Source organism: Kogia breviceps, chromosome 18 (assembly GCF_026419965.1).
Source record: "Kogia breviceps isolate mKogBre1 chromosome 18, mKogBre1 haplotype 1, whole genome shotgun sequence".
Lineage (NCBI taxonomy): Eukaryota > Metazoa > Chordata > Mammalia > Artiodactyla > Physeteridae > Kogia > Kogia breviceps.
Window position 1 is genome coordinate 51,987,683 of NC_081327.1, and position 27,468 is coordinate 52,015,150.

General features: G+C 52.1%; 1 protein-coding gene across 1 annotated transcript in view; it reads left to right on the plus strand.

The window, feature by feature from the left end:
- PLCG2 (phospholipase C gamma 2) overlaps positions 1 to 27,468 on the plus strand; it is a 157,863-nt gene that overhangs the window by 90,585 nt on the left and 39,810 nt on the right. Inside the window, exons 11-24 of the mRNA XM_059044019.2 lie at positions 468 to 586; positions 2,112 to 2,197; positions 3,598 to 3,718; positions 4,287 to 4,455; positions 7,727 to 7,831; positions 9,387 to 9,476; positions 10,109 to 10,284; positions 11,391 to 11,591; positions 13,264 to 13,383; positions 16,516 to 16,696; positions 18,213 to 18,284; positions 21,765 to 21,874; positions 24,645 to 24,741; positions 26,041 to 26,107. Coding sequence (XP_058900002.1) covers positions 468 to 586; positions 2,112 to 2,197; positions 3,598 to 3,718; positions 4,287 to 4,455; positions 7,727 to 7,831; positions 9,387 to 9,476; positions 10,109 to 10,284; positions 11,391 to 11,591; positions 13,264 to 13,383; positions 16,516 to 16,696; positions 18,213 to 18,284; positions 21,765 to 21,874; positions 24,645 to 24,741; positions 26,041 to 26,107 — 1,714 coding nt within the window. The remainder of the gene's footprint in view (positions 1 to 467; positions 587 to 2,111; positions 2,198 to 3,597; positions 3,719 to 4,286; positions 4,456 to 7,726; positions 7,832 to 9,386; positions 9,477 to 10,108; positions 10,285 to 11,390; positions 11,592 to 13,263; positions 13,384 to 16,515; positions 16,697 to 18,212; positions 18,285 to 21,764; positions 21,875 to 24,644; positions 24,742 to 26,040; positions 26,108 to 27,468) is intronic.

Below are 27,468 nucleotides of genomic sequence, written 5' to 3' on the forward strand. Positions count from 1 at the left end.
GAGCTCCAGTCCCATGTACCGTGGTTCCCAGGAAACAGAGTGTTACCTACTGTCGCTCGATCTTCTGATTTTTTTTATTTTTTTAAGGGGTCAGGAACTGGGATATGAAATTTCCTGCCTTTTTGATGTTAACGATACTGGCATGTTCTGTTTCTCACGTCGGTTCACAAATGTTCATAATGTTATTATGCCTTAAAACTTACATATGGGCAGCATATACTCTTGTAGCCTCAAATATTTGAGGATACACATTAAAAATGTAAATACTGTATAGGTCAGTGAAACGTGTGTTGGTACAGCCTATTGCAGTCTGAGTTTTCTGCACCGAAAACTTGGGTAACTGAGGTCCGGAGACCATCTGTTGACTATTCATGTACCATCTCCCCGTGTTGACACAGACCCAAAAGAACCCGGCACCACCCGTCCTTAGTATGATGGTCCCCTCTTTGTGTTTGTGACTCTCCTAGTTCCTCACGTACCTGTTTTCCCGGGAGAACAGCATTTGGGACGAGAAGTATGACGTGGTGGATGTGCAGGAAATGAACAACCCCTTGTCTCATTACTGGATCTCCTCATCACATAACACGTGAGTTTCACCGCGAGCCTGCAGTGGGTCAGGCAGGTGAAGGGCATTACGGTGGGTGCTCAAGTGCACTGCTCTGGCAAAGCGTGTGGGCAGAGGGCAGGCCCTCGCTGCTCAGATTGGAATGTATGAAAGCTGGAGGATGCGGGGATGCATCTCTCTTTCCCAGTTGGTTTTGTACTAATAACCCTTCTTCTGTGGCCCTAAGAAGCAGGTCGACAAAGCTGGTTTGCCCTGTTTGGGCATCTCATTCTTAGTAGTCACAGGAAAGCAATTGAATTAGTCATTGAACTGATGTTGACTGAGAGTTTGCCCTGTGCCAGGCCCTGAGCTTGCTGGGTGCTGGGGATACAGCAGTGAAAAGGGCAGGAGCAACCCCGTCCTCATGAGCTTGGAGGGGAAAAGGCCTCCTTTGAGTCTTAATGATGAGCCGGAGTTGGTGAGAGAAGAACAGGTGGCGAGGCGAGGAGGAGGGTTTCAAACAGAGGAACGGCATGTGCAAAGGTCCAGGGGCAGGAGGAACTGAGGGGGCTCTAGTAAGACTAGAGTGTAGCATCTGGGAGGGTGAGCAGCAGGAGAGGAGGACAGGAGGGTCAGCTTGAGTGGAGTCGTTGGAGTCAGAGTGAGGGCAGTGGCATATTTGGAGCCACTGATGGCCTTTAGGCCAGAGAACAACACACTCAAATGCATATCTTCGGAAGATTGCCCTGATGGCAAAAAAGAGCAGATGGGAAGGGGGTAATGGGTGTTACTGTCAAATTCTGATACTCAGTCTGCTTTGTAAGGTGAGGGGGTGGAGGCCTTGGGTCCTGGGCGTCCAGAGAGCTGTCGGCTCGTACTTTACCAAGTGTCAGTCCAGGCAGGAGCTGGAGAGAAGGCCCTTAAGTTCATCTCCAGGCATTTTGGAAGGTACCTTCCTTTTCCGGGGCACACTGACTTCATGGTTCTCTCTTCCCCACCATGTCCGTTGGTTTGAGTTTGTGTCTTAGAATGGTCAGTTCTACCAAACCCAGAAAACAGCTGAGCACCACAGACTCTTAAAGGGGGAATGTGGTGAGGAGGAGAGTGTAAAAATCGGCATTTTCACGTCCGTTTTGGTGGACGTACCGTCTGTTCTGTGCTTGGCCTGGGGCCCTGGTATCAGAATGATGGCCGACCTCTGCCCTGTTGAGACTGAGGGCCTAGTGGGCGGCCGCGGGGCAGGGGGGGTTGTTAATTTATCATCATACGTCCGTCTCCCGCTTGACACCCTTTGACCGAATTCTCCTCGAGAGAAGGCACGTTCTTGAGCCCACACTTGGATTGCCGGGGTGGTTCTCCTTCATGGCCCACGATCACGGCCTGAGTCCGTGACTGGCTCAGCCACACGGCTGCGTGTGTCTGGCCCGGATCCTGGATGGGGGATCCTACAGTTCTCCCTGTAGACAGGAAGAACCCAGGCCTTTGGGAGCTCGCGCCGAGAAGTTCCCCGGGGATGCCCTGAGCTGCAGGCCTGCTCCTACACAGCCGCCCGCCTCCTCTCGTCCAGGTACCTCACGGGTGACCAGCTTCGGAGTGAGTCGTCCCCGGAGGCCTATATCCGCTGTCTGCGGATGGGCTGCCGCTGCATTGAGCGTGAGTACCCGCTTCGCGCTGGCGGCCACGCGGACGGCGGGCTGCGACTGGCCGTGTTGTTGCTGGACGCTTTGTTCGTTTGGAGGCCCGAGTGGTGGGGATGCACGGGACAGATGGAGGGAGAACCCAGGTGCCCGTAGCATCTGGGGTGAGCCACGCGGCCACTAGCCGGGGCCCTTTTCCCGGAAGAGAAGGTCGCCACGATGCGGAGTCGTGTTGAGCCGGGCCAGGCTGGAGCCACAGCACCTTGGGCTCCAGAAAGTGTCCGGATGCAGTGGAGGGGCTGGGAGGCCAGTAGCCAGGACGGCCTTACTGTCCTCCTGTCCCTCGGCTTCTTTCTGGGCTGCTGTGTTCGAGGCAGCAGACTTCCTGCGTGCTTTAGCAAGGGCCCTGCCACGGCCGCCGCCCTGACTCTTCTGGCTCCAGTTGCTCACAGCCACCCCGGCAGAGGTGATTCCAGGCCCTGGACGTGGCGGGGGGGCTGGTCCTTCCTCCCGTCCCCCCGCCCTTCGCCCCCGGCCCGACTCAGCGCCAGAGGCTCATGGCTGTACTGGGCTGAGAGGAGGCACAAACCACTGATGTCGGCTCCAGTTGGATCAAAAGCGTTCGTCACAGTATCAGACCTTAATGGCAGTTATTCCTACAGAGTGTCGCTTAATTTTTGCCTTTTCCCCCCCTTAGGAAAAAGCAAATGTGAAAAAATCAAGTTTGAAACTGTCAGCTCCTCTTCCCTCTGGGGGTCAAAAATATCGGGGATGCTCACCTTCTGCATAACCTGGTTCGGTCTGAATATTTTACCATGAATCTTTAAAAATAAATTTCCCATTGCTCTGTATTCTTTCCGCTGGCAGAAAAAGCAAGCCAAGGTTTAGACAAGTCAAATCAGAAGATAAAACACATGATAAATCTCTTGTTAAAAAAGAAACATTTCGGGCTTCCCTGGTGGCGCAGTGGTTGAGAGTCCGCCTGCCGATGCAGGGGACACGGGTTCGTGCCCCGGTCCGGGAAGATCCCACGTGCCGCGGAGCGGCTGGGCCCGTGAGCCGTGGCCGCTGAGCCTGCGCGTCCAGAGCCTGTGCTCCGCAACGGGAGAGGCTACAACAGTGAGAGGCCCGCGTACCACAAAAAAAAAAAAAAAAAAAAAAAGAAAAGAAACATTTCGTTTCTTTTGGACAGAGGGACCTTTAATTAGACGACTAAAATCTTCCTGTAACCACATAGGTAACACGTGTCCTCGTGTTCGTGGCCGCTGAGGGCGATGTCGGGTGTGGCCCCGGGGTCCTGGTGGCCGAGCCAGTGCAGGGGCCGGGGCTGGTGGCACTGTCGTCACCCGGGCAGTGTGGCCGCCCTCAGTGGACTAGGGAGGCGCGGGTGCTGAGGCTGCATGTCTCTGCCCTCAGTGGACTGCTGGGACGGGCCCGACGGGAAGCCCATCATCTACCACGGCTGGACGCGGACCACCAAGATCAAGTTTGATGACGTCGTGCAGGCCATCAAAGACCATGCCTTTGTCACCTCGAGGTCGGTTGGCTGATTTCCTTCCTGGTGGTTCACCTTTAAGGGGACGGCAGCTAGGGTTGGGTGGACTGACACACACACAAACATACCTCCCCTGCAGACACACCCCACGTGGACACACACACACTCAGAGACACCCTCCCACAGACACGGGCAGTCTCCCCACGATGGATGCAGACGCCCGCTTCCCCCCAGCGCAGACGCACGTGCGTTCACGCACATCCCACACAGATGCTCACAGCAGAGGCACCACCCGCATAGGACACCCCTGGAACACAGAGACACGCAGACACCCCCTCCGCAGACACACGATCAGATGTACATTCTCCACGTACAGACACACGTGTGTACCCCACATAGCGACACAGACAGCCCCCCGCCCCCGCCCCCCCCCGCCACCCCGGGCTCCATCCTGGCCAGAGTCACCGCCGAGAAGCCCCGGCTGAGTGCTGGCGTCCCCGTAGGTCAGGAGCACAGGGCACAGCCTGGTCCCGGAGGCTGGGCTGGGCAGCCCTGCGGGCGGCCTCCGTGGCCCCTGCTGAGCGCCCCTCCCGCCGCCGCCCGCCTGCAGCTTCCCCGTGATCCTGTCCATCGAGGAGCACTGCTGCGTGGAGCAACAGCGCCACATGGCCCGGGTGTTCAGGGAGGCATTCGGCGACCTGCTGCTGACCAAGCCCACGGAGGCCAGTGCCGACCAGCTGCCGTCGCCCAGCCAGCTGCGGGAGAAGATCATCATCAAGGTAGTGGCCCGGGGCTGTGGCTCCCGTGGGGAGAGCTGGGGGCACGGGCTCCCCCGTCTCCTCGCTAACCTCACGCCTGACCCGGGCCAGGTCGCTTCACCTCCCGCTGCCTCTGCGTCCTCGCGGTCCGGGGGTCCACGATAGAACCCACGTTGTTCGTGCGCCGCGAGCGTAACGCGGAGGGACGTGTGCAGAGCGCTTGGAACTGCCCCGTCCCACGGCAGGTGCCCCAGAAGCGTTCACTCACTTCCGTGCATTTGTTTTGGCAAATCTTCACCACGTCCCGCTCTGCGTCAGGCCCTCGTGAGGAGCTGGGGCTGTTCAGCGACTCAGGCTCTGTTCCTGCGTGGGGGGTGGGCTGGAAGCGAACAGTTGCCCCAGGGGGCTGCGTGCGGCGGGGGCGATGGGTGGCTGTGGGGAGGGATGAGTGACGGCTGTACCACGGATGCCAGGAGGGGTGACATTTGGGCATGTGTGTTACTAGGGTCAAGAGACCAGATGGACCGTGGCTTCAGTTGTGTAAGTTCAAGACTCGATGTGCGGGACAGTGTTCTGAGCTCTGGGGGTTGTCCGGGGACTCAGGATCTTCTCTTCTTGGTCTGCGGTGTCCCAGGGAAGGGGTTTTCCGATGGGGTCCTGCAGACCCCCAGAGAATCCACAGATAAAACTTGTGAGGTGGTGGCTTGTGAACTTTGGGCCAAAATGGTGCCTCTTTATTCACATGTAGGTAAAACTTAACATTTCCTTCCATTATGAATATTGGCAACAAGCCGCTTGAGGCTTTGTCACCAGCAGAAATCATGGATAACTTCATATCACTTCTGCAGTGGTTGCCAGTATCTCAAGATAATGTGTGCTCGTCACTACTTTAAGATCATGATGGTTATTAGATCTGCCTGTAGATCTTTTGGAAGATGTTAATAAAGAAGCACATGTATTAGTGTATTGCAAGTATTTTTTATTTACTTAGTAGCTGTATTTCCATATAATTGGTTTCTCTTTTCATTGTATGCGTTATAAACATTATTCTGAGAAAGGCATCCGTAGCCTTCCCCAGACTTGAGAGGGGCTCCATGGCACAGAACTGGCGAAGGCTCTGCCCTAGGGCACTGTCCTTGTGTGTGGTCCATGCTGGGTTGCAAGGCACATGGAGCTCCAGCTCGTAGAAACGGGAGTGTGTGGGGTCCAGGGCGAGTGATTTCTGTAAGCAGGTGGGACAGCAGTTGCACAGTCCCGGGCTGTTGTGTCCAGTGCGTGAGAACTTAGTCACGTGACCACGCCGTCTGCAGGGCTGACTCTAGCTGGGCGGCCATCGGCGGAAGGAGCAGCGTGGGTTTCAGTGACCGCTGGCAGGTTCGTAGGAAGGACAGACAGGGATTTACTAGGCAGAGAAGGGAGAGGGCCCTCCGGCTTCGGGGAGTGACATCCATGAAGGTGGCGTAGTGTGAACGCGCGGTATGTTCCCTAGATTGTCACTGGAGCCCTAAGATGCATTGGGGACATTTCCTACATGCCAGGAAATTGTGAGGGGGCTTTGGCTGAGGCCCATCCAGAGAGGAGGAGGCTGGCGCCCTCAGGGGTCAAAGCACCAGCATATTTGGAGGAATTGGCTGAGATCCTGGGGCAGGTTCCGCTGAGACGCTCAGGGAAGCTTCTAGCGTGAGGAGGGCAGGGTGAGAGGCAGAGGGGCTTGGCCAGGTGGTGGAGGTGTCCAGGGCTCCTCAGGTTTGGCGGTCAGCCTTCAGGGAACCTCGTTGCGTCTATTCTCGGCTCCCCGTGGCTTCCCTCCATTTCTGTTAGAACAGCTCCGTGCGTGTCCCCAGCGATTTCCCAGCGCCGTTTTAGGGTGTGAAGGCTCCTTTGGAGTTCTCACTGCCCCACCTGTGGTACCTCTTGGTTCAGCCCTTTCAAGTTCAGGGAAAAGGGGTGGAAGTAGCATTCGTGACGTGATCACTGAGCGCCACACCCTGGGCTGGGCACGGTCCTCAGTGTTATTCAGTCTCACGGCAGCCCCGCAGGACGGATAATCCCGGGCCCCCAGCCCACCTGACAGGTGAGGACCCTGAGGTCTAGAGGTTGACTCAGCTGAGGTTACACAGTTAGTTCCTTCCAAAGATGGAACAAAATGGACCATGTATGTCGTGCTGCACTATTTATAGGTATCCTACACGCCCATTGCCTTACGGGACAGGGGGGCTATGTTACCCCCATTTTTAAAAAATTTATTTTGGCTGCGCTGGGTCTTTGTTGCGGCATGCGGGATCTTTAGTTGCGGCATGCGGGATCTTTAGTTGCGGCATGCGGGATCTTAAGTCACACCAGGAGAACTCTTAGCTGTGGCGTGTGGGATCTAGCTCCCTGACCGGGGATCGAACCCAGGCCCCCTGCGTCGAGAGTGCGGAGTCTTAGCCACTGGGCCACCAGGGAAGTCCCTGTTACCCCCATTTTACAGGAAGTTACTGAGACAGATTGTCATGCAGCCAAGGCCACACAGCGAGGAAGGTGATAGGCCCCGAATTCAAGCCCAGGTCTGACTCCCAATCCTGAGCTCCCTCCACCAGGTCACCACAACTGGGACTTAGCAAGGCTAGTCCACGTGGACGGTCAGTGAACTCGCCCAGGCGGACGTTGTCGTAATCATCCTCTTAGTCTTGCAGATGAGACATGAGAGGTTCAGAGAGGCGTGGCCACCTGCTCAGGGTCACACAGCCGATAAAGCAGCAGCGGCGCTGTTTGCACCCAGGTCTTCTAAATCTACCTCCCCAGTGTGCCTTCCACTGCCCTGCACAGCCTGTGCCCATGGACTGGCTGTGATCTTGCCTTGCCCTCTGTGTGCTGGAGAAATGCGGGCACCTCATTGACTCACTGAATATTTATCGAGCACTCTCTGCTAAGCTAGTGCAGGAGGTTCAACAGGGAACAAAACAAAGTCCCTGCCCTCTTGGGGCTTAGAATCTAGCAGGGAAGACAGACAGAAGATACACAGATACACTTGGGCTAAAGAGCGTGTAGATGAACTACCAGGGGCTAGAGAGTGACAGGGGTGGGAAGGGGAGGGCGGGCGATTTTTAGGGGAGCTCCTCTGAGGAGGTGACGCCGAGCACAGAGCGCAGTGTAGTGAGAGAGCAGCCAGGCAGGGAGAACAGACAGTGCAAAGGCCCTGCGGTGGGACGAGCCGGTGGATGCTTGGCTGACGTGGATGGACGTTTGCTGGCTCACAGACCCTAACCTGGGTCTCAGGGAGACAGGCTTTGTGTACTTTTCCCCTCAGCATAAGAAGCTGGGCCCCCGAGGCGACGTGGACGTCAACATGGAGGACAAGAAAGATGAACACAAGCAGCAGGGCGAGCTGTACATGTGGGATTCCATCGACCAGGTGCGTCTTCTCACGCCCCTTCTCAGAGCCCTGAATGTGTCGTGACCTGCTGGAGAGCTCCGGGAGGGTTCTTGTCTCACTTGTGTGCCAAGTGAATTTGTCATTTTAAGGAAACTGTTTTTCTTTTGCATTATTAGTTGTTTTATTTTGAAGTAGTTTTATATTCAGTGTAACACACTCTCGATTCTCACACACATACGAGCACAGAGAGTTCTCATACATCCTTCACCCCGTTTCCCCGAATAGTAACATCCTCTGTAGCCAGAGAATAATGATCATAACGGTGAATTGAACACTGGGCACAATGCGACCAACTCATCTGTGGACTTTATTTATTCCTGTTTGTCCACTAATGTCCTCTCCCTGACCCAGGATGCAGTCTAGGATGGGATAATGCAATTAGTTGTCCTAACTCCTTAGTGTCCTCCAGTCTGCGACAGCTCCACTGGAAACATTATTACTGTTATTTTTGGCCGAGCCACATGGCTTGCAGGATCTTAGTTCCCCTGACCAGGGATCCAACCCGGGACCCCTGCAGTGGAAGCACAGAGTCCTAACCACTGGACCGCCAGGGGAGTCCTAAGGAAACATTATTTTTTGATGGGAATGAGGTATTTTGAATGTTAATGCCACTTCTCATATCCCATAACCTAACACGGCAGTCCATTTGAGTAGGTATTGATCGATTCATTGATTCACTGATTGAAGTGTATTTGAGTTACCATGGTGTGTTAGTCTCAGGTGTACAGCAAAGTGATTCGGTTATATATGTGTATGCATTTCAGATTCTTTTCCATCGTGGGCTGTTACAGGATACTGCATATAGTTCCCTGTGCTCTACAGTAGATCCTTACTGCTTATCTGGTTTACGTATAGTACTTTGTATCTGTTAGTACCACATTCCTCATGTATCCCTCCCCCCAACATTCCCCCTTTGGGAACCCTAAGTTTGTTTTCTGTCTGTGAGTCTGCTTCTGTCTGGTGTATAGGGTCATTTGCATTATTTTTTAGATTCTACATATTAAGTGGTATCATATTACGTTTGTCTTTCTGCATTTGAGTATATTTTTACATGCCTGTTCTTCTATTCTAGAAATAAAAATTAAAAATGGTCGAAATTTAAATAAAGAATTCAGTCATATTCAAACGTTGAAGAAAGGGTCTCTAGACAGGCTGGCGGAGAAATCCTGAAAGTCTTAAAAAATGGGTGAAATAGAAGAAGACAGTGATGAGGGCACACACACAGAAAACAATCCCATCGTTCGTAAAAGGCTTCAAATTAAAGGAATACGATATTACCCTCTGTCTACCCTTAGACACACTGAATAAAGAAGTCCTGAAAATGCCAAAAGAGCCCCAGGATAAACAGATGTTTTAAAAGAAATACCTGTCACAGGGGATCGAATTCTGTGAAACCACCATAACTGGCTACAAAAGTGGGAAAGGCCAGTCCCCAGTGAATGCTGGGGTGATGCCAGGCAGGGAGGGGCCTTGGGCCTCAGAGTTGATGCAGCAGAGACTCAGGGGAAGCCCTAACGCTGGTTTTACTTTGTAGAAATGGACTCGGCACTACTGTGCCATTGCTGATGCCAAGCTGTCCTTCAGCGATGACATTGAACAGGCTGTGGAAGATGAACAGCCCCCGGTAGGTGACCTCCTATAAATGCTCCTCTCATCCTGTGGCCGGCATGCCTGCACATGCTCAGTCCAGGGAGCTGCCTCTTTGGGTACCAAGGCTTGCCTGGCTCTTCTCTGATTGGCTGGCTGGCCCATGTGCTTAGCCAGTGAGGTTCAGGTGTCTTTCCTGCCCTCTGAAAGGCTTGCTTGGCCTGTGCTCCCTGGGGAGCATGGGGGACATTTGGATGTTCCGTCCAGCCTTACCCACTAGCCTGGTTCCTGGCTCTCCTGCCCTCTCCCCCTGGGCTGCTGATCATCCTTGATACTATCTCTTGAGTGCAGCCCCCCAGGGTATTATGGCTCTCAGACTTCCTGTACAGTAGAGTTGAGGGCTGTACTGGGGACCCCTTATCCCAGGACTCAGAACTCCAGGAGGCCACCACAAATGGGGAAGTGTCAGGAGTAGGTGGCTGGGGGGTGGGGAAGGCAGTGGAGGCTGGCTTCCCGGACCTCTCGGGGTAAAAGCGAGCTGAGGCCATTCTTGGTCTCTTAGCCAGTCCAGTCTGTTATTCAGGAATCCGCATTCACAGAGGGACCAGTCTGATGATACTGGGGGTCTGGTCCGAGTTTTCAGAAACCCCTCCTCTCTTTGCGGCCCAGGATATAGCCCCCACGGAGCTGCATTTTGGGGAGAAGTGGTTCCACAAGAAGGTGGAGAAGAGGACAAGTGCCGAGAAGCTGCTGCAGGAGTACTGCGCCGAGACGGGGGGCAAGGATGGGACCTTCTTGGTGCGGGAGAGCGAGACCTACCCCAATGACTACACCCTGTCCTTCTGGTAATGGCCCTCTTCGCCGGGGCACGCGCCTTCTCCTCGCCGCTGGTGGGATGGGGCGCCGTGAGGCAAGTGGTGCCAGCTCAGGCCACACTTGGGTGGGGCTGGGCTGGAAACCCAGACTTTATTCAGTGAGCTGTGTGGGGCAAGACTTGGATGAGGGCCCCCAAGCTCAGTCCACAAGATTGGCGATATTTCAGTGCAATATTTAAAATTGTAAAGTGGCCTTACGGAACTGTGGGTGAGGCTACAGAGAGCTTGCTCATTCACTCACTCAGTCATCCGTGCTTGAATTCATGAAAAGATATTTATTTATTGGGTACTTGCTCTGTGCTAGGCACAGTGACTTAGCGGTGACAGACAGACAGGGTCCTTGTCCTGATGGAGATTAGAGTTTCAGGAGGGGGATGAACGGTGAAAAAGGAGTCAGGCAAATGATACGTAATTCTCGTTGTGACAAGCGCAGTGAGAAAAGCGCAAGACGTCATGAAAGTCTGTAAGAGAGGGGTCTAGTGTGATGTTGGGAGAATAATCCAGGAAGACTTCCTGAAAGAAGTGGTGTTTAAATTGAGACCCGAAGGATCAAAGTTCTAATATTAACAACATACAAATAATCGCAACAGCTAACGCCTGTAAGATGCTTACCACGTACCAGGCAGCGTTCCGAGCACATCCTGTGTGTGATCTCGTTTCATCCTCAGGACATCTCCGTGAGGAGGATTCTATCACTGTCCTTGTTGGACCACTAGGGTAATAATAGGGAGGCTCAGAGAGGACAGGTCACTTGTTCACGGTCACTTAGCTCCTCAGTGGCAGAGTCAGGATTGGAACCTAGGCCGTCTGGCTCCAGGGGAACAGTTAACGTAGGTGAAAGGGGACAGCGGGTAGAGGAAGTAGGTAGGATGGTCTGGAATCCAGCCCCAAGGATCAACTTGTGTGAAAGCGCCGGGCGGGTGCTCAGAGCAGAGGGAGGCTCGTGTGGCCACACGTAGCGTCCACCCCTGGGGGCCCCGGCTGCAGCTGTGGCCCAGCTGTGCTCTCTGCCGCGCCGGCTGCGGGCAGGGCCAGCCGGCCGGGCCTGGGCTCTGACGTGGTCCCTCTCCCGGCAGGCGGTCGGGCCGCGTCCAGCACTGCCGGATCCGCTCCACCGTGGAGGGCGGGACCCTGAAGTATTACCTGACTGACAACCTCATGTTCACCAGCATCTACGCCCTCGTCCAGCACTACAGCGAGACGCACCTGCGCTGCGCCGAGTTCGAGCTCCGCCTCACCGACCCGGTTCCCAACCCCAGCCCGCACGAGTCGAAGCCGTACGTGTGCCCTGTGCTCTGGGGGCGCGACCGCGTTCACGGATCAGAAACCCCAGCCTGGAGGGTGCGCTGGCGCCCAGGTTCCCGCGAGCCGCCTCACCCGGGCCCGCCGGGGTCTCTCGCAGTTCCCCAGCGCGGCCGCTGTCCGGTTACCGACGGCCTGTTTCTCTGTCCCCTCCTTTCCTTTCTTCTCCTTTATCTTCGGGGTCCTGAGGTCTTGAGCTTTGATTTTCAGAGATAGTTTTGGCCTGGTGTTAACCGATTTCTGTCCAAGCTCATTCCTCTTGGTTTGAAAGCGAAAAAATAGTTGTAAAAGGAGTATCAGGCCTTGCAAAGGGTTAGCTGGTTGTGACAAGAAAAGAGTAATTTTTAAGCAGAGGGCTGCTCAAATGCACATTTTCTTGTCCAAATTCAAATGGATTGCCATAAATTTTGCTCTTCCACATCTTTAAAAACAACCTAAAACCCTAGTCCCTGTCTTTTCTGCCTCAGATGTTCTGAGACACTGTGGCGAGTGCGGCGCCCTCTGATGCTTGAGTCGGGTGGGTAAAGATGTCAGTTGATTTATTCGCTTAGGCTCCAAGCTGACCCACTACATGAACGCTTCACCCAAACTGTGTCCGGGTGATTTTTTTTAAAAATTAATTAATTAAGTAATTAATTTTTTAAAACATCTTTATTGGAGTATAAGTGTTTTACAATAATGTGTTAGTTTTTCCTTTACAACAAAGTGAATCAGTTATACATATACATATGTCCCCATATCTCCTCCCTCTTGCGTCTCCCTCCCTCCCACCCTCCCTATCCCACCCCTCTAGGTGGTCACAAAGCACCGAGCTGATCTCCCTGTGCTGTGCGGCTGCTTCCCACTAGCTATCCACCCTACGTTTGGTAGTGTATATATGTCCCTGCCACTCTCTCACTTCGTCACAGCTTACCCTTCCCCCTCCCCATATCCTCAAGTCCATGCTCCAGTAGGTCTGTGTTTTATTCCCATCCTACCACTAATCTCTTCATGACATTTTTTTTTTCTTAGAGTCCATATATATGTGTTAGCGTACAGTATTTGTTTTTCTCCTTCTGACTTACTTCACTCTGTATGACAGACTCCAGGTCTATCCACCTCATTACAAATAACTCAGTTTCATTTCTTTTTATGGCTGAGTAATATTCCATTGTCTATATGTGCCACATCGTCTTTATCCATTCATCTGTCGATGGACACTTAGGCTGCTTCCATGTCCTGGCTATTGTAAATAGAGCTGCAGTGAACATTGTGGTACATGACTCTTTTTGAATTATGCTTTTCTCAGGGTATATGCCCAGTCGTGGGATTGCTGGGTCGTATGGTAATTCTATTTGTAGTTTTTTAAGGCACCCCCATACTGTTCTCCATAATGGCTGTATCAATTTACATTCCCACCAGCAGTGCAAGAGGGTTCCCTTTTCTCCACACCCTCTCCAGCATTTACCGTTTCTAGAGTTTTTGATGCTGGTGATCTTTTTAAAAACTGCTGTCTTCAGAGGTGATTTCGGGTGAGGAGGCCGCTGTGTAATTTCCGTGGGGGGTTCCAGGGCCGTGTGTCAGGCGTCCCGGGAGCCCACCGTCTCCTCCTCCGCTGCCGGTCTCAGCGGCCTCTCCCTTGGCCCTTTTCCCGGCCCTGTGCTGCAGGTGGTACTACGACAGGCTGAGCCGTGGAGAAGCGGAGGACATGCTGATGAGGGTTCCCCGGGACGGGGCCTTCCTGATCCGGAAGCGGGAAGGTACCGACTCCTACGCCATCACCTTCAGGTAGGTGCACGGCCTGGAGCCCCCTGTGTGCTCTGCAGAGACGGCTCGGGAAGGGCAGGTGCGGAGAGCGAAGGGGGAACTGCAGGTGGAGGCTGAGCTCTGAGTCCTCCGCCCAGGGTGGCAACCACGGCGATGAAAGTGGTAAAGAGCGAAAGCGGACGACACTGATGTGTGCTTTCAGCGTGCTGGGCACCGGCCTGTGTCCTCAGGAGCACCGAGCTTTACATTCATTCGTCTCCTCCTCCAGCAACTCTGCGGGGTGAGCATGACCGTGACCCCTCCTTTTCAGAGGAGGAAACTGAGGCACAGGCAGATTAGATAACCTGCTCGAAACATACAGTCTGTGAGCGGTGGAGCTGGAATTCGAGCCCAGGCAGCCCTGGCAACCCAGATGGCTGATGTTGTAGATCTTGTTTCCTCCCTCCCACAGCTGACACCCCACTGCCAGTGGGAAGGTCGTACGGACCAACCATTTCTAGGACTGTGGTTCTCTACGTTAATGCTACCCCAAGATGCCCAGTTCCTCCAGTTTCTACCAGAAGCAATGTGAGGGAGGTTCAGACCCAGTTCGTCATACTTTCCTTCCATCTCCCCATTTTCAGGGTTTCCTTGCGTATTCTTTTTTTTTTTTTTTTTTTTTTTTGTGGTACTCGGGCCTCTCACTGCTGTGGCCTCTCCCGTTGCGGAGCACAGGCTCCGGACGCGCAGGCTCAGCGGCCACGGCTCACGGGCCCAGCCGCTCGGCGGCACGTGAGATCTTCCCAGACCGGGGCACGAACCCGTGTCCCCTGCATCGGCAGGCGGACTCTCAACCACTGCGCCACCAGGGAAGCCCCTCCATTGGCTTTGTTCTCACTTTACCTTGAGGTGCCGGGACAGTGTCCACAGAGAGGATGAGTCCTGTGAGGTACTCCCACTGGCCCCTGCTTCAGCCCGGTAACTTGATTCTGATTGGGCACCTTCAAGCTGGCGATGAGGTTGGGGTCACTGGAAAAGCATGGCTGAAGCGGGGGCTCCCTGATTGATACTCAGCTTATATACATCCACCGTGTTCTGCTTGCACATCTGTCCTCCCCATGAGATTGGAGGCACCCTGAGAGCTGGAGGTTTTCTTTTTTTAGGAATCAATAAATGTTTGATAAGCACCTGCTATGTGTCAGGTCTAGAAATGCAGGAGTGATAAAAACAGCCCAGCCCTTGCTCTCGTGAGGCCAGTGGTCCGGTGGGGATGAGAGATGTCATCACAGGACTTACAAGTGACTCCCCTCCTTCCTTCCCCCCTCCCCCCACATATTTGTGGGGTACTTCTTCTGTACCAGGCGCCGTTCTAGGCTCTGGGAACACAGATTGACCTTCTGTATAGATTTCCACAGGAGGGAAGTGTCTGCTTTCAAATCCACGCAAAGGGACGAGGTTGTTGTCTGGGCGTGACTGGTGGGAGGCGTCCCTCAGTGGGTTGAGGGGCTTCATGGCGAAGCTAAGACCGCAGGCGTTGGTGTTCACTGGCTCATAGCAACACCCCCCGGGAGGCTGGAAAGCACAGCTCATACTCCAGCCCTGTTCTCCCCTTCTGATTGCTCTGTCTCCCAGGGAAGTTTTGGCTTGGCTGTTCATATTTTCCCACCCATCCACTTCTTTAGTTTCTTCCGGGTGCCAGACACATTGCAAAGGGCTTACCCTGGGTTACCTAACGGACAGCGGTCCTGACACCTTGAGACAGAAGCTATGCATTCCCAGATCTGTGGATGATGAAACTGAGGCTCAGGGAGGTTACCTGGGGAAGGAGCCAGAACCTGACTGACGCTCTTAACCTCAGTTCCCCAGAGCCTCCCTGCCCTGTGGAGCTTTTGTATAAAGTTTAAAAATGAATTTTTAACTACCTAAGTATATTATTAGCCTTATAAAAAATTAAGATACCGCAGTGAAAGCTAAAGCCCCCTATGGTCTTTGCCATCTCAATCTTTGTTTTGGTAGAAAGCACAGTTTTGTAACTGGTGTGTCTCCGTCAAGACTCAAAAAAAAGTTTTTTACATCCATATGTACGTCCCTGTGGAAAAGATAGAGCGCCATTCTGTTAGTGGTATTGTGTTCCATTTAAAAACAATACAAATAGGGTCATACTATAGTTTCATTCTGCAACTTGTTTTATTTACTCAGCAGTATTTCTTTTCTTTTTTAAAATAAATATTTAATAAAATATCATTGCATGTAAGCTACTAAAGAAGTAGTCTCCCAGTATTTTTTTTTTTTTAAATAGCAGTTTTGGAAGAAATGGCTTAACGGGATGTATTTTTTAAAACAGTAAAAAATGTCTGATAAGGTGCAAAATTTTTAAAGGATAAGTAGTTTGAGCATAGTAACTATTTCTGTTGCAGTTTTAAAGATGCTCTTGGCTGTAAAGTTAGGGTCAAACTTACTTTCACAGGTATTTCTATTCTTGCTGATAAAAGCTAGTAAGACTGAGGATTCTATTCTCTTTTGGATGTTTTTCTGCCTCTTGTTTCAAATAGGTGAGGAAATAAAAGATTTGTTTCCCCTTTTGGAAAAAAATTCCATTTGTGCACTAGTTGGACCACTAAAGATAAGATTTACGGATTTGGGCATCAAGTCCCAGAGTTCTCGAGTAGAGATGGGCTAATGTTTCCTATAAAGGATCAAAGGATAAATATTTTAGGCCTTGCAGGCCAGATGGTCTCTGTTGCAACTGCTCAGCTCTGCCGTTGCAGAGTGAAAGCAGCCACAGGCAGTACATAAACAGATGAACGTGGCTGTGCATCAATAAAACTTTATTTACAAAACCAGGAGGGGGGTGGATTTAATCTGTGGGCCATAGTTTGCTGGCCCTGATTTGGACGCTAGGGTGCTCTGTAGTCAAGTCCTGTAGTTGGGGAGGAAGGGAAGGGCAAGAGGAGCTATAGCTGTTGAGTCACTCTGAAGTGTTTCTTCTGAGGTACCGGTTCCTCTGTATCTGTTTTGCAAAGACCTCCATCATTGTATTCCATGGGAGGGCTGTGTGCTCTTCATTGATTTGCTCCCCTAGGATGGATGACTAGGTTGTTTCTAATTGGTGGGCTTATAAGGCCACCATCTGGCTGCCAGGATGTCGGCACCATGTGGTCTCCCCACCCCCAGGGCCAGGGGCAAGGTGAAGCACTGTCGCATCAACCGGGACGGCCGGCACTTCGTGCTGGGCACCTCCGCCTACTTCGAGAGCCTCGTGGAGCTGGTCAGCTACTACGAGAAGCACGCACTCTACCGGAAGATGAAACTGCGCTACCCCGTGACCCCCGAGCTCCTGGAGCGGTACAATATGGTAGGTGGTTGACTCACTCGAGATTTGGTGGAATATCTTGTCTGAGGTTACAATTCATCTGTTTGTTCATTCAGCAAACCTTTCTTGAGCACTTAGGTCTGTCCCATACGGCTCTACGTCCAAAATTGCACAGCGTGGACAAAGACCCTGCCCTTGGGCTCTTACAATCTAGTGTAGGGGAGACAGACAACAAATGAAAATTTAAAAAATATACAGAGCAAGTATCCAGCTGGTGGGTGATAAGTGCCGTGGAGAAAAATGCACCGAGCAGGTGGATAAGTGGATAGAGTGATGGGGAAGGGGCTGCACTTCTCAAGGGTGCTCGGGAAGATCTCGCTGACAAGGAGACCAAGGAGACGTGTGGGCAGACACAAGAGGAGGGGGAGGAGGGAGCCCGCAGCTCTGAGGAAGAAGAAAGGACAGCCAGTGCAGCAAAGGTTCTGAGGTGAGAGCATGCCTGAAGGCACAGAAGGGAAGCTGCTCTGGCTGGTGAGTGAGCCAGGGCGGGGGCAGAACTAAATAAGGATAGAACCGCGTGGTGTAGGGCCACCGTGAGACACGGGCTTTTATTCTGAGCCGTTGGAGGGTTCTGAGCAGAGAAGACAGCCGATCCGATTATCATGTCTCAGTTCCTATCAGCCAGAGTCACTAACTTATCGAAAAGAGATTTACTGTGTACCAACCATGTGCCAGGAGCTGTTCTAGATACTGGGAGTATGGTGGAACACCGTCGGCCATTGGGAAATGTAGGCTCTAGAAAAGGCACCTGGGTGACACGCACGCACCGGGCAGGGTGAGTTACAATGAAGAAGAGAAAGCAGGATGGTGTGCTAAGGGATGGGGCACTTCGTTAGATTGGGGCCACAGAGGTGGGAGCAGGCCTCCTGCAGAGGGTGAGAAGGGAGCCCAGGGAGCGGATTGGCCGGGAAGCTGTGCAGGAGGCCAGTTCCGGGGGTGGGGGAGCAGGCGTGCACGAGACAGAAATGTGGCCGGTGGGGCTACAGGCGAGCGAGGGAGGCAGAGGAAGGGCAGGAGGGATATTCAGTGTGTGCTGGGGGGGGGGGGGGTTACCCACCTCTCTGTGAAACGAAGCCCTGGTTTGTGGCCTTTGCCAATTTCTGTGGTGTGAATACTCCCACGGTGGCCAGTGTCAAGCTGCTGACGTTGAACGTGGGTCAGGAAGAGCGGTGAGCTCGCTCCAGCGCACCACTGGATCTCAGGGTGAGGTGTTTTTTTTTTTTGTTGTTGTTGTTGTTTTAAACAAAGGAGCACAGTGCCTGGCACAGCGTAGGCCCACATGGGGGCCGCTCTCATTCTGGGGTAAAATTTCCAAGTTTTGGGGAACTTCTTAATAGCTTTTTACTGTCTCCACCCGCAAGGTAAGTAAACTATGAGGTTTCAGCTCTTCCACTAGAGGGCAGGAAACCACAAGGATGCATAGTAGCATCCTAGTTCTAAGTAAGGGCTGTCCTGTGGGCTTGGACGGCTCCATTTAGTTTTCTCTGTTCTTTTTCAGGAAAGAGATATAAACTCCCTCTATGACGTCAGCAGGATGTATGTGGATCCCAGTGAAATCAACCCTTCCATGGTACAGTGCCGAACTTGCAATTCACGCTAGTCTTTAGTCACTAGATTGACATGGGGTCCACCCCCCAGTTAAAAGAGGGTGAGGGAGCATTTTGGAAAACTTGGCCCCCCCAAAATGTTTTTTTGAGAAGAAAATGATGATTGACAATATGACATCTAGTTTCAGGGAAGAGGTTAATAGACTTCCATCCAAACGCAGCTGTGTTTTGCTAATATTCTGAAGTTTGATGAACCACCTTTGGGCCGCACAGCTTCTAATTTAAAAGTCTTTCAAATGTTTCTTGCTAAGTGACTGAGCCTGCGGTGTTCATAAATTCCATTTGGTTCAGTGACCTCTTTGCAGTGCAAACGGTATCTTACATTCCCACCCCAGCTGCTGTGTAATTTCATGCAGGTGGGCCTGGATTTTACTTTTAGCCTGCAGCTCCTGGTTTCATCTCAAATGTAGTTTGAGCCTTCAGAGGAAGAACGGTGGCGAATTTTCTGTTTGGGGGGCTGTCTGGGACACGATTCGTGTACAGTTCTCACTTAGGAAGGGGCCCTGCCGGTGGGCTCTGCAGAAATCCAGAGAGAAATTTGTTTAAACTTAAAATCCTTGGCCAATGCAGATCCCTTTCAGCAAGAAGTGAAGTCTTGAAAAGTTGTGGGTGAATGGAACTGGGTGTGAAAGGCATTAGGGGACTTGGCTGAATAGCAAAAACTTTTATTAGAAGTGACAGATGCTTTGGTTATGAGCATGACATGGCCTCATGTCAGCCAGGTGTCAGGGTTTGGTGGAGGCCACGGTAAACTGGGGACACAGCCCATCTCGAGGGCGGCCGCCCCCCGTTAGGAGTCGATGGCTGCCTTTCCAGAGCTCAGGCTGGGTCTTCTGATTTCTCCAGACAAGCCAGTAATCTGGGTGTTTGATGAGAAATCTCCCCATTATAAAATCCTGGCAACTAAACCAAGTTGTAGAGAAAGTCTTCCTGTACTAAGTGAGCCAGGTGAAACATGATTGTATGCAGAACTTGATCACAAGCCGCCAGACCACGGTGAGTGCTTCAAAATAAAATTGTGATTATTATTACTGTGATTGAAAAAATGATGTAACAACTTAAAAAAACACTTTGAAAGCAAGAAAAATAATCAGCCCTGGTCTCACCATCCTAATGCAGTAGCTGTCTGCATTTCTGGGTGTTCTGGCCCTTCTGGTCTTTGTTCACGTGGAGATGTATTTTATAGTCACCACCAGCAGCACCTGCCATTTTTATTCTGCTTTGTTCACCTGCCGCTTGGCCACAGGTTGAGTTTCTCCACTGTTAAGCTACTTAATGACCATTTTTGTTTAACCTGGTAGGCCAAGCAATTTAGAGGAAGTAAACGGACTGGAATTTTAACTTAAAAAGAGAGTGTGTTTTATGCTGTAGAATATTCTGGGTAACTGTGCCCATTTAGCTATGTCCCCATCAGTGGCCATTTGGGTTGTTTCTAGGCTGTGCTCTTCTCATTAACACTAAACTGAACTTCCTCACCTGTGAAGCTTTTTATCTTTTGCTTTATGTCCTTAAGTGAGTTCTTAGAACTGGAGTGATTCGATCAGGAATAACAGCTAACACATACTGATCACATAGCGAGCAAGCATTGTTCTCAGCACACGATGGCTCATGAGTCCTCATAACAGCTCCAGGCAGTAGGTACCATTTTTGTGCCCATTGTACAGATGAGGAAACTGAGGTACATAGAGGTTGAATAATTGCTGAGGAAGGTGTGGAGCTGGGATTTGGATGCTCCCAGGAGTGCACTCTTAGCCAGTTTGCTGTGCCACATGCCTGCTTGGTCATCCAGTGGTGGTTCATTTCTCCAGTTCATGAGGGACCTGACACGAGGACCTCTCCTGCCGTCTGTCAGGCTGGAGACTTGCTCCTGTGGAAGCCGTTATATGGCACCCCCCTCTGCCACTGGCTGTACCTTCCTTGTGGCCTTGGAGTCTGGCAGTGACTTATAGAATTTCATGGGGAAAGATGTGGCTCTGGTCCTTAAGTCTGCCCTTGAAGCAGGATGCACAGGTAGTGCCTGCACAGTTTGCAGGTGGGGAAGTCAAGGGCGAAGGCTCTGGTTGGAGGTTCCTATGGCAAAGCTCGTAAAACCCACATTGCTTCTTATGGAACATCACGAACTATGGCAGTAGCTCATATTAATGGGTTCTTTCTCTGCTCAGTCACTTACCAGTTGGTTGACTTTGGGCAAGGATACTTCATCTCTGCGTACCTCTACTTCCCCGTGTGTAAAACAGGATATACTCCTACTGCTTACCTACCTGTTAGGGTTGTTGTGAGGATTCAAGGAGACACCATAGATGAAAGGCCTAGAACAGGGCTTTGACTAAGAAATGCTATTGTCATTTTTATCCTTTCATGCATTATCTCATTTAATAGTCTCAATGACCCTGTGAAGTATGTAAAGTTTTAATTCCTGTTTCACAGATGGGGAAACTGAGGCTGAGAGAGCCTCAAGATTATATAGCTGGTAAGGAAGGGGCAAACCACGGATTTTAACCCACGTGTCTGACTCCATAGCCCATGCTCTGAGGAGCAGTTTTATGGATTCCTTATAAAACCCCCATCCCCATTTCCTTGGGTTGGGGCAGGGGCAGCTGCTGATCTAAACAGGCTGGTGGTTTCTGAGGTTTTCCTGTTAGTGTTCGCTTGATGTGTGGGTGTTCATTTTGTCATTGATTTATGCTTGCCAGCAGCCGGCATTAAAGCGAATTCACTGAAGAGAAGTTTTGTCCTAAGTTCTGTCTTGTTTCTGCCAGTGCAGAGACCCCCTTTTGGTGAATTTCATGGAGGAGCACCTCAGTTACTCTTGCAAAATGTCAGCATCCTTCAGGAGCCTAGTTAGGGGATCACTGGCCTAGGTAAAAATGCTGTTGAGACTTGGGCATGTCCAGAAACGGTGTTGAGCTTGAACTTAGGGGAGGACGGACTTCCGGGGAGCATAGGCACTGAGGACTTCAGAGGAGGAGGTTGTGGTTTAATGTGAAAGACATGTCCTTTCCTTGTTGAGGAAATCGAGCAAGACCGGCTCGCTCTGTGGTGCTCTAGGCTCTGACTTAGGCCAGTCGGGCCCTGGCTCCCTGGCAATGCCAGCCCTTCACCAGCAGATGGCGCTGTAACCTTGGACTAAAGCCTCCCTCTTTTTTTTTGCGGTACGCGGGCCTCTCACTGTTGCGGCCTCTCCGGTTGCGGAGCACAGGCTCCGGGCGCGCAGGCTCAGCGGCCACGGCTCACGGGCCCAGCCGCTCCGCGGCACGTGGGAGCTTCCCGGACCGGGGCACGAACCCGTGTTCCCTGCATCGGCAGGCGGACTCCCAACCACTGCGCCGCCAGGGAAGCCCCTCCCTCTCTTTTGAGAAGAACCGAATGTGCCAGAAAATGCAGCTGCCTCCTTCTGCTCATGTTGCCCGGCCTGACCTTTACCCTCTTGTTTTCCCTGAAAGCCTCAGAGAACCGTGAAAGCTCTGTATGACTACAAAGCCAAGCGAAGCGATGAGCTGAGCTTCTGCCGTGGTGCCCTCATCCACAATGTCTCCAAGGAGCCTGGGGGCTGGTAAGGCTGAGGGGAGCCGGGCCCCTTGAGTTGTCCCTTTTTGGTGGTGACACTCAAGTGCTGGTGGAGCTTTGACCCCTTTATCTGCTGTTCTGGGCTGGCTTTGACCTGTTGTACTTTCTGTGGGAAGGTGACTGATACGTGCTCTATTCAGAAAAGTGGATAAATAACAATAACAATTATGTCCTTTATCATATCATCACATCATATTATGTATTATTTTAATTATAATAGCAGCTGCCATCTCTTGAGGTCTTACTGTGTGCCAAGCACTATGCTAACTGCTTTCACACATTAACCAAATCCTTGTTACAACCCTGCAGAGTTAGGACTATGATTATCGCCACTTATAGATGCAGTGAATGAAGCTTTCCAAGGTCCAGCTACTAAACAGCACAAGCCTGTGCATTATTTTAAATGCAAATTCCTGTGCTGTTGCTTAGTCCCATGCCCCATGCAATGGCCCCATCCTGGATTGAAGAAGTACATTTTTAGGCCAAAGGCACCTGGGTGTTTGAGGGTTGAGTTATCTTTTCCCCTTTTTCACCCGGGAATAAGAATTCTCTGCCCATCCATAGGTCCCTAGGCAAGTGGGTTCATGGGATGATTCCTACCTTAGAGCCCTAAGGACTTGTTCATAACCATGAGCGCTTGCAGAGACTCAAGCACCTCACAAAATTGGCACCTCTTCCTCTTGCAAAATAGCTGGACCTGACTTAGAAATCTGAATAGCAGCCTGAATGCAGCATTGTCAAGCACTGTCTTAAGCACTTCATTTGAAAGGATTCATTTAATGCACACAGTGACCCTATAAGGTTGGTTCTGTTCTTATCTGCATTTTACAGACGAGGACACTGAGGCACAGAGAAGTGCATTAACTTGTCCAGGGTCACACAGCAGCCTGAGATTTGAAGCCAGGCCTTCTGACTCAAGAGGCCACACTTTTTACTTACTCATGTGCTAGATCCAGAGGTGTTCAGACTTTGTTTTTGTTTTTGTAATTTGGGGAACCCCCTCTTTCCAACCCATTTCTTACCTGGATCTGCAGAGATCTTGTCTCAAGATGAGTTAAGAGACTGGAGTAAGTACCTTTAGTGAGGGACTGGGGGTAAACCCTATGCCCAGCTGAGGTCCCCTCATTTCTTATTCTCTCCCTGGTGACAGTATTGCCACCTAGTGGCATGTCTGCCTCAGACCCCATTTTTTTGCATCCTCCCAGACTAGAGGACCAAATAACTGTGGTTCAAACCAGGATGCATTTGAGAGTGGAGGGAATGCAATGTTGATACGACACCTGGACCACAGGTATAAACCATTCAGTTCTGGGCAAACGGTCCATACAGTCGCCCTGAATACAGCCAGACTTTGCCAGAGATGGGTCTGGAGAAATGAAGGTGAAAAGAGTGTGAAACAGGCTCACACCTGGCAAGTCCGTGTTTCCTCCCGGTCGTGGGACAGTCAGTCCTCTGCTTACTCAGGTTCACTAACATTTGTTAAGTGCCCCCCGAGTATAGATTTAATTAAGACCGAGAAAGGTCTCACGTAGAGGGGAAGACCGATGTATAACTGTTAAGTTAAATATAAGGCGCGGACTGGTTTGACAGCTGTGGGGACAGATGCCAAGGAGCACAGAGGAAGAGCACTCAGCCTAGGTGGCAGTCAGGGAGGGCTCCTTGGAAGAGGAAGGGCCCCAGCTGAGTCTTAAAGGGTTAGGAGCAAGCTGGCTGGCTATAAAGGGCATGGACCAAGGCATAGAAGTTAAACAGCATGGCAGGGCCACCTGGGGAGGTGGCCACAGGTGGTCTGGAATGAATATCAGGTTCGAGTCACAGAGAGGTAGGAGTCGGGGTCCAGGAGTCCCCGGGGCTATAGCATTCCAGGCTCTGATCGCCAGGCTGAAGAGTCTAGGCTTAATTTTGAAGGCCTCGGGAGCTATTGGTACGGGGGGTTCGGAGGTGCATTCTGGAAGGAGCCCCCTGGCTGCAGAAAGTGGCCCACAAGAGGGGTTGGGGGAGGAGCCCTGCATGTCCAGGCGCCGGGCCTGGGGGGACATGTTGGAGGTGCCGCCAGTTTGGTTGAGTGAAGACACGTACAAAAGTTGATTATGTCTCGTGTTATTAGTGTTGCTACAGAGGTGGGAAGGTCAGGGGTGGGGGGCACGATTTTAGCTGAGTACCAAGAACCAACACTGTTGGTCGCTTAATATGTACTAGGTGCTGCTCAAAGCCTCTAGTGTATGTTAACTCATATAGTCCCAATAAAATCCTCTGAGGGAGGCACTAGGATGATCCCCACGTACCGATGGAGGGTCTGAGGCACAGAGCACCTCGTAGCTGGTGGTGGAGCTGGGTTTGATTCCAGGCCGTCTGGCTCCAGAACCTTCCCTATCGCACCCCTGTCTCTAAATTCGCAGCCCTCCCTGAAAGGGGGCTGGGCCTCCGCTAGAGCTGAGCTTTCGTCTTGTATGGCGTCTGATGTCCACTTAAAGCACTGAAACTTTTGACTTTTGGGGGCTTTGACCAAGCACTAGGATCATGGTAAGGGGAGGACGTGGCCCCCAGCACTCACTGCTGATTTAAAAAAAAAAAAAAAAAAAAAAGCAGAGGATCGGTTTGATAGACTCCACTGCTGTCACAGATAACGACCCCTCCTCCGGCCACTCGGTCACTTGCCACCTTCCCCTCCCCCGTGGGCTGGGAGCTAGTGAGCGGTGATGATCATTAACATTGCTCGGCCGAGGCCCTCTGACCCCCTCTGTGTTTCCGTATAGGTGGAAAGGAGACTACGGAACCAGAATCCAGCAGTACTTCCCGTCCAATTACGTTGAAGACATTTCAACAGCTGATGGAGAGGAGCTGGAAAAGCAGGTGAGGCTCCATCGTTCATCCCAGGGAGGGACCCGCTGATCCCGTTCCGGGGGTTCCACTGAGCCAGCTCCACACTTTGTACGCGTTGTCCTGTGTTCCCCAAGGAGTTCCCGGACAGGGACGGCAGAGTGACGGGGAAATTGGGACCGTCCCCCCCCCCCAGCTGTGGGTGAAGGTCACTGTGACAGGACAGGTTTAAATCAGGCTGCGCTGGGCCGGAAGGCTTTGCATATGCAGAATTCCGTCCGCAGTGAAAACAGCCACGGCGGCCATGTCCTTTGCTTAAAGCGGCTCACGAATGAAACATTTCGTTTGGCCGTCCCGTCATTCAGAACGTGCTTGGTGTAAGCAGGCTGGCCCGAGGGCAAGGTGAGTCGAGGCCCTCCTGGTGACACTGCAAAGGTGGTGTCTGTTCCCCGCTGCCTCTTGCTCAGAAGGCTCGAAGAGCAGCTACTTTCAGTGTGACAGCAGTGCTACCACGGCTGCAGTCTCCGACTTTCTTCTAAGAGACTGGGGCTCTTTAGGAAGGCTGCGTGGAGAGAGAGGCCTGTGAGTGTTCAAAGTCAAGTTAGAGTCCCGCAGCCAGAGACCCGCAGAAGGGAATCGCAGGTGGGAGGTACAGCCTAAGCAAAGGTGTGGTAGTGGAAACAGTGTTGTTCATTGCGCTCGGCCTGAGGCAGAGACGTGAATCCCCACCCCCGCCGCCCAGCTGTGTCCATCCCGCATTGGGGGAGGGGTGGGGTAGTACCCGAGACGGGCAGATACACAGTTCTTGCAGCTTTCCCGAGACCCGGAAACTCCCCACCTCACCTGACCCCTGGGGTGGTTCCCATGTGCAGCGAGAGTCAGAGCTGGGAGACTGAGCAGGGCCCGGAGAGCCTTGAGGCCAGACTGCAGAGCTTGGGTGTTGCTCCCGTAGGACACAGGGAGCCACAGAAGGTCCTTGAGCTGGAAAGGAGGCCAGTCCCATTTCCTAACAATGTCAGAAGAGAGGGTCTAGGGCGTTTTTGAAACCAGGTCCATGGAGATGCTTCGAAACCTGCTCTGGAACTTACAAGGCGCCTCTTTACAGACTGGAAAATGAAACGCTGAACCTGCCAGCACCTGCTCGCTGCTGGGTCCCCGTCAGCAACATGCTTCATTCTTTAGCTCTCTCCCCGTGGTCGGAGCCTGTAATGAAAATGCATTTTAAACAGTTCCACAGGCGGTGCCTCTGCTAAACGGTGTGTTTTGGAAACTGGTTATCTTTTCATTATTCCCTTTAAGATGAATGTTAAATTATGTCTTGTTTCTTCACAGATTATTGAAGACAATCCCTTAGGGTCTCTTTGCAGAGGAATACTGGATCTCAACACCTATAATGTTGGTATGTGCACACATGGTCTCAGCCCAGAATCCCACCCAAATCTCCCCCCAGCCTGGCCGCAGGACCGCCCCAGACAGGGGGTCAGCTGTCCTGGGTCCTTCTAGCTTCGACTTGGATGCTGAAGCTGAGTATTGGGCCAAGCCGGTCAATGACTGTCATCTCAACATCTTGATTGCTATGCTGTTAACGTCCGTGAAGCGCTGTATAATCTGGTGTTATTCTGTACCCTGGGGCATATATATTAAGCGCTGGACTAATGTTGGCTGTTGTTATTCCCAACATCACGGTCCTCATTGCAGGGGTCTGCCTGGGCCTCCCATGCTTTTCTAGGATGAGCTGAGATGTTGGCTGGGCTGCAGTGGAGCATAGAGTTGGGAGTGTCTGGTTCTTAGCCCAGCTCTGCCTCTCGGTTGCTGCGAGACCCTGGGCCTGTCATTTCCCCTCTCAGAGCTGCAGCTTCCTGGCAGCTCAGCTGGGCGTCAGGAAACCTGGCCTCCCCTTCAGAGTCTGGTGTAGGAGGGAGCCCACAGCATCAACCGTGGTGGCAGGGGTGTGATTTGCTTGGTGCTTCCTGGGCCTTCCAAGTGAGCATAGAGCAGCTTCCAGACAAAGGAGCTGAAGGCAGTGAGGAGAGACTTTCCGGGCAAGAAGCCAGAGCGCCTTTCTTCTCTGAGCAGCCCGTGTTTCCATAGCCGGCCTCCGTGCCCCCTGCAGTCCGTCAGTCCACTAGCGTAGGCAGGTGGGCAAAGGATTCTTGGTTCCAGTTAACAGATGAGAAAACCAAGCCCCATAGTGACCACAGAAGCTGCCTGAGCTTCCACCGCGAGGTATCAGACAAGCTGGGTCTGGGGCACTGGGGGCTCGTGCCCTCCCCGCCGTCTCCCTTTGTATCATCCTGCGCTGAATTTGCACAGGCCCATGGCTCAGGGTGACGCGGAGGGAGCTCGGAGTCAGCTCTGAACTGAGCCTCAGCTTCGCCACGCCCAGCTCTGTGACCTTCCGTGGGTTACTCTGCCTCAACAGGCCTCCGTTTTCCCTCCTGTGAAATGGGCAGAACAGGAGTAGCACCCCAAAAAGCTGTGATTAGACTTAAATAAGATACAGAGCAGTGCCTGGCACGTGAGCCCAGAGATCTTTGCCGCTGGTATCATTTGGCCGATAATTTCTCCTCTCGTAGCCTTCGTTTTGTCTTTCCAGAACATACTTTCCCTGTAGAGAGAGCCTATTCCATGCCTAGCTGCTCATGGCTGCTGGCAGTCCGCGCCTTACGCTGATCCCTCCGATCTCTGCCTCCATCTTCAATGGCCAACGAACGCCCCTGTGTCTCTGCCTCAAGTTCCCTCTCCTTCCTCTGATGAAGG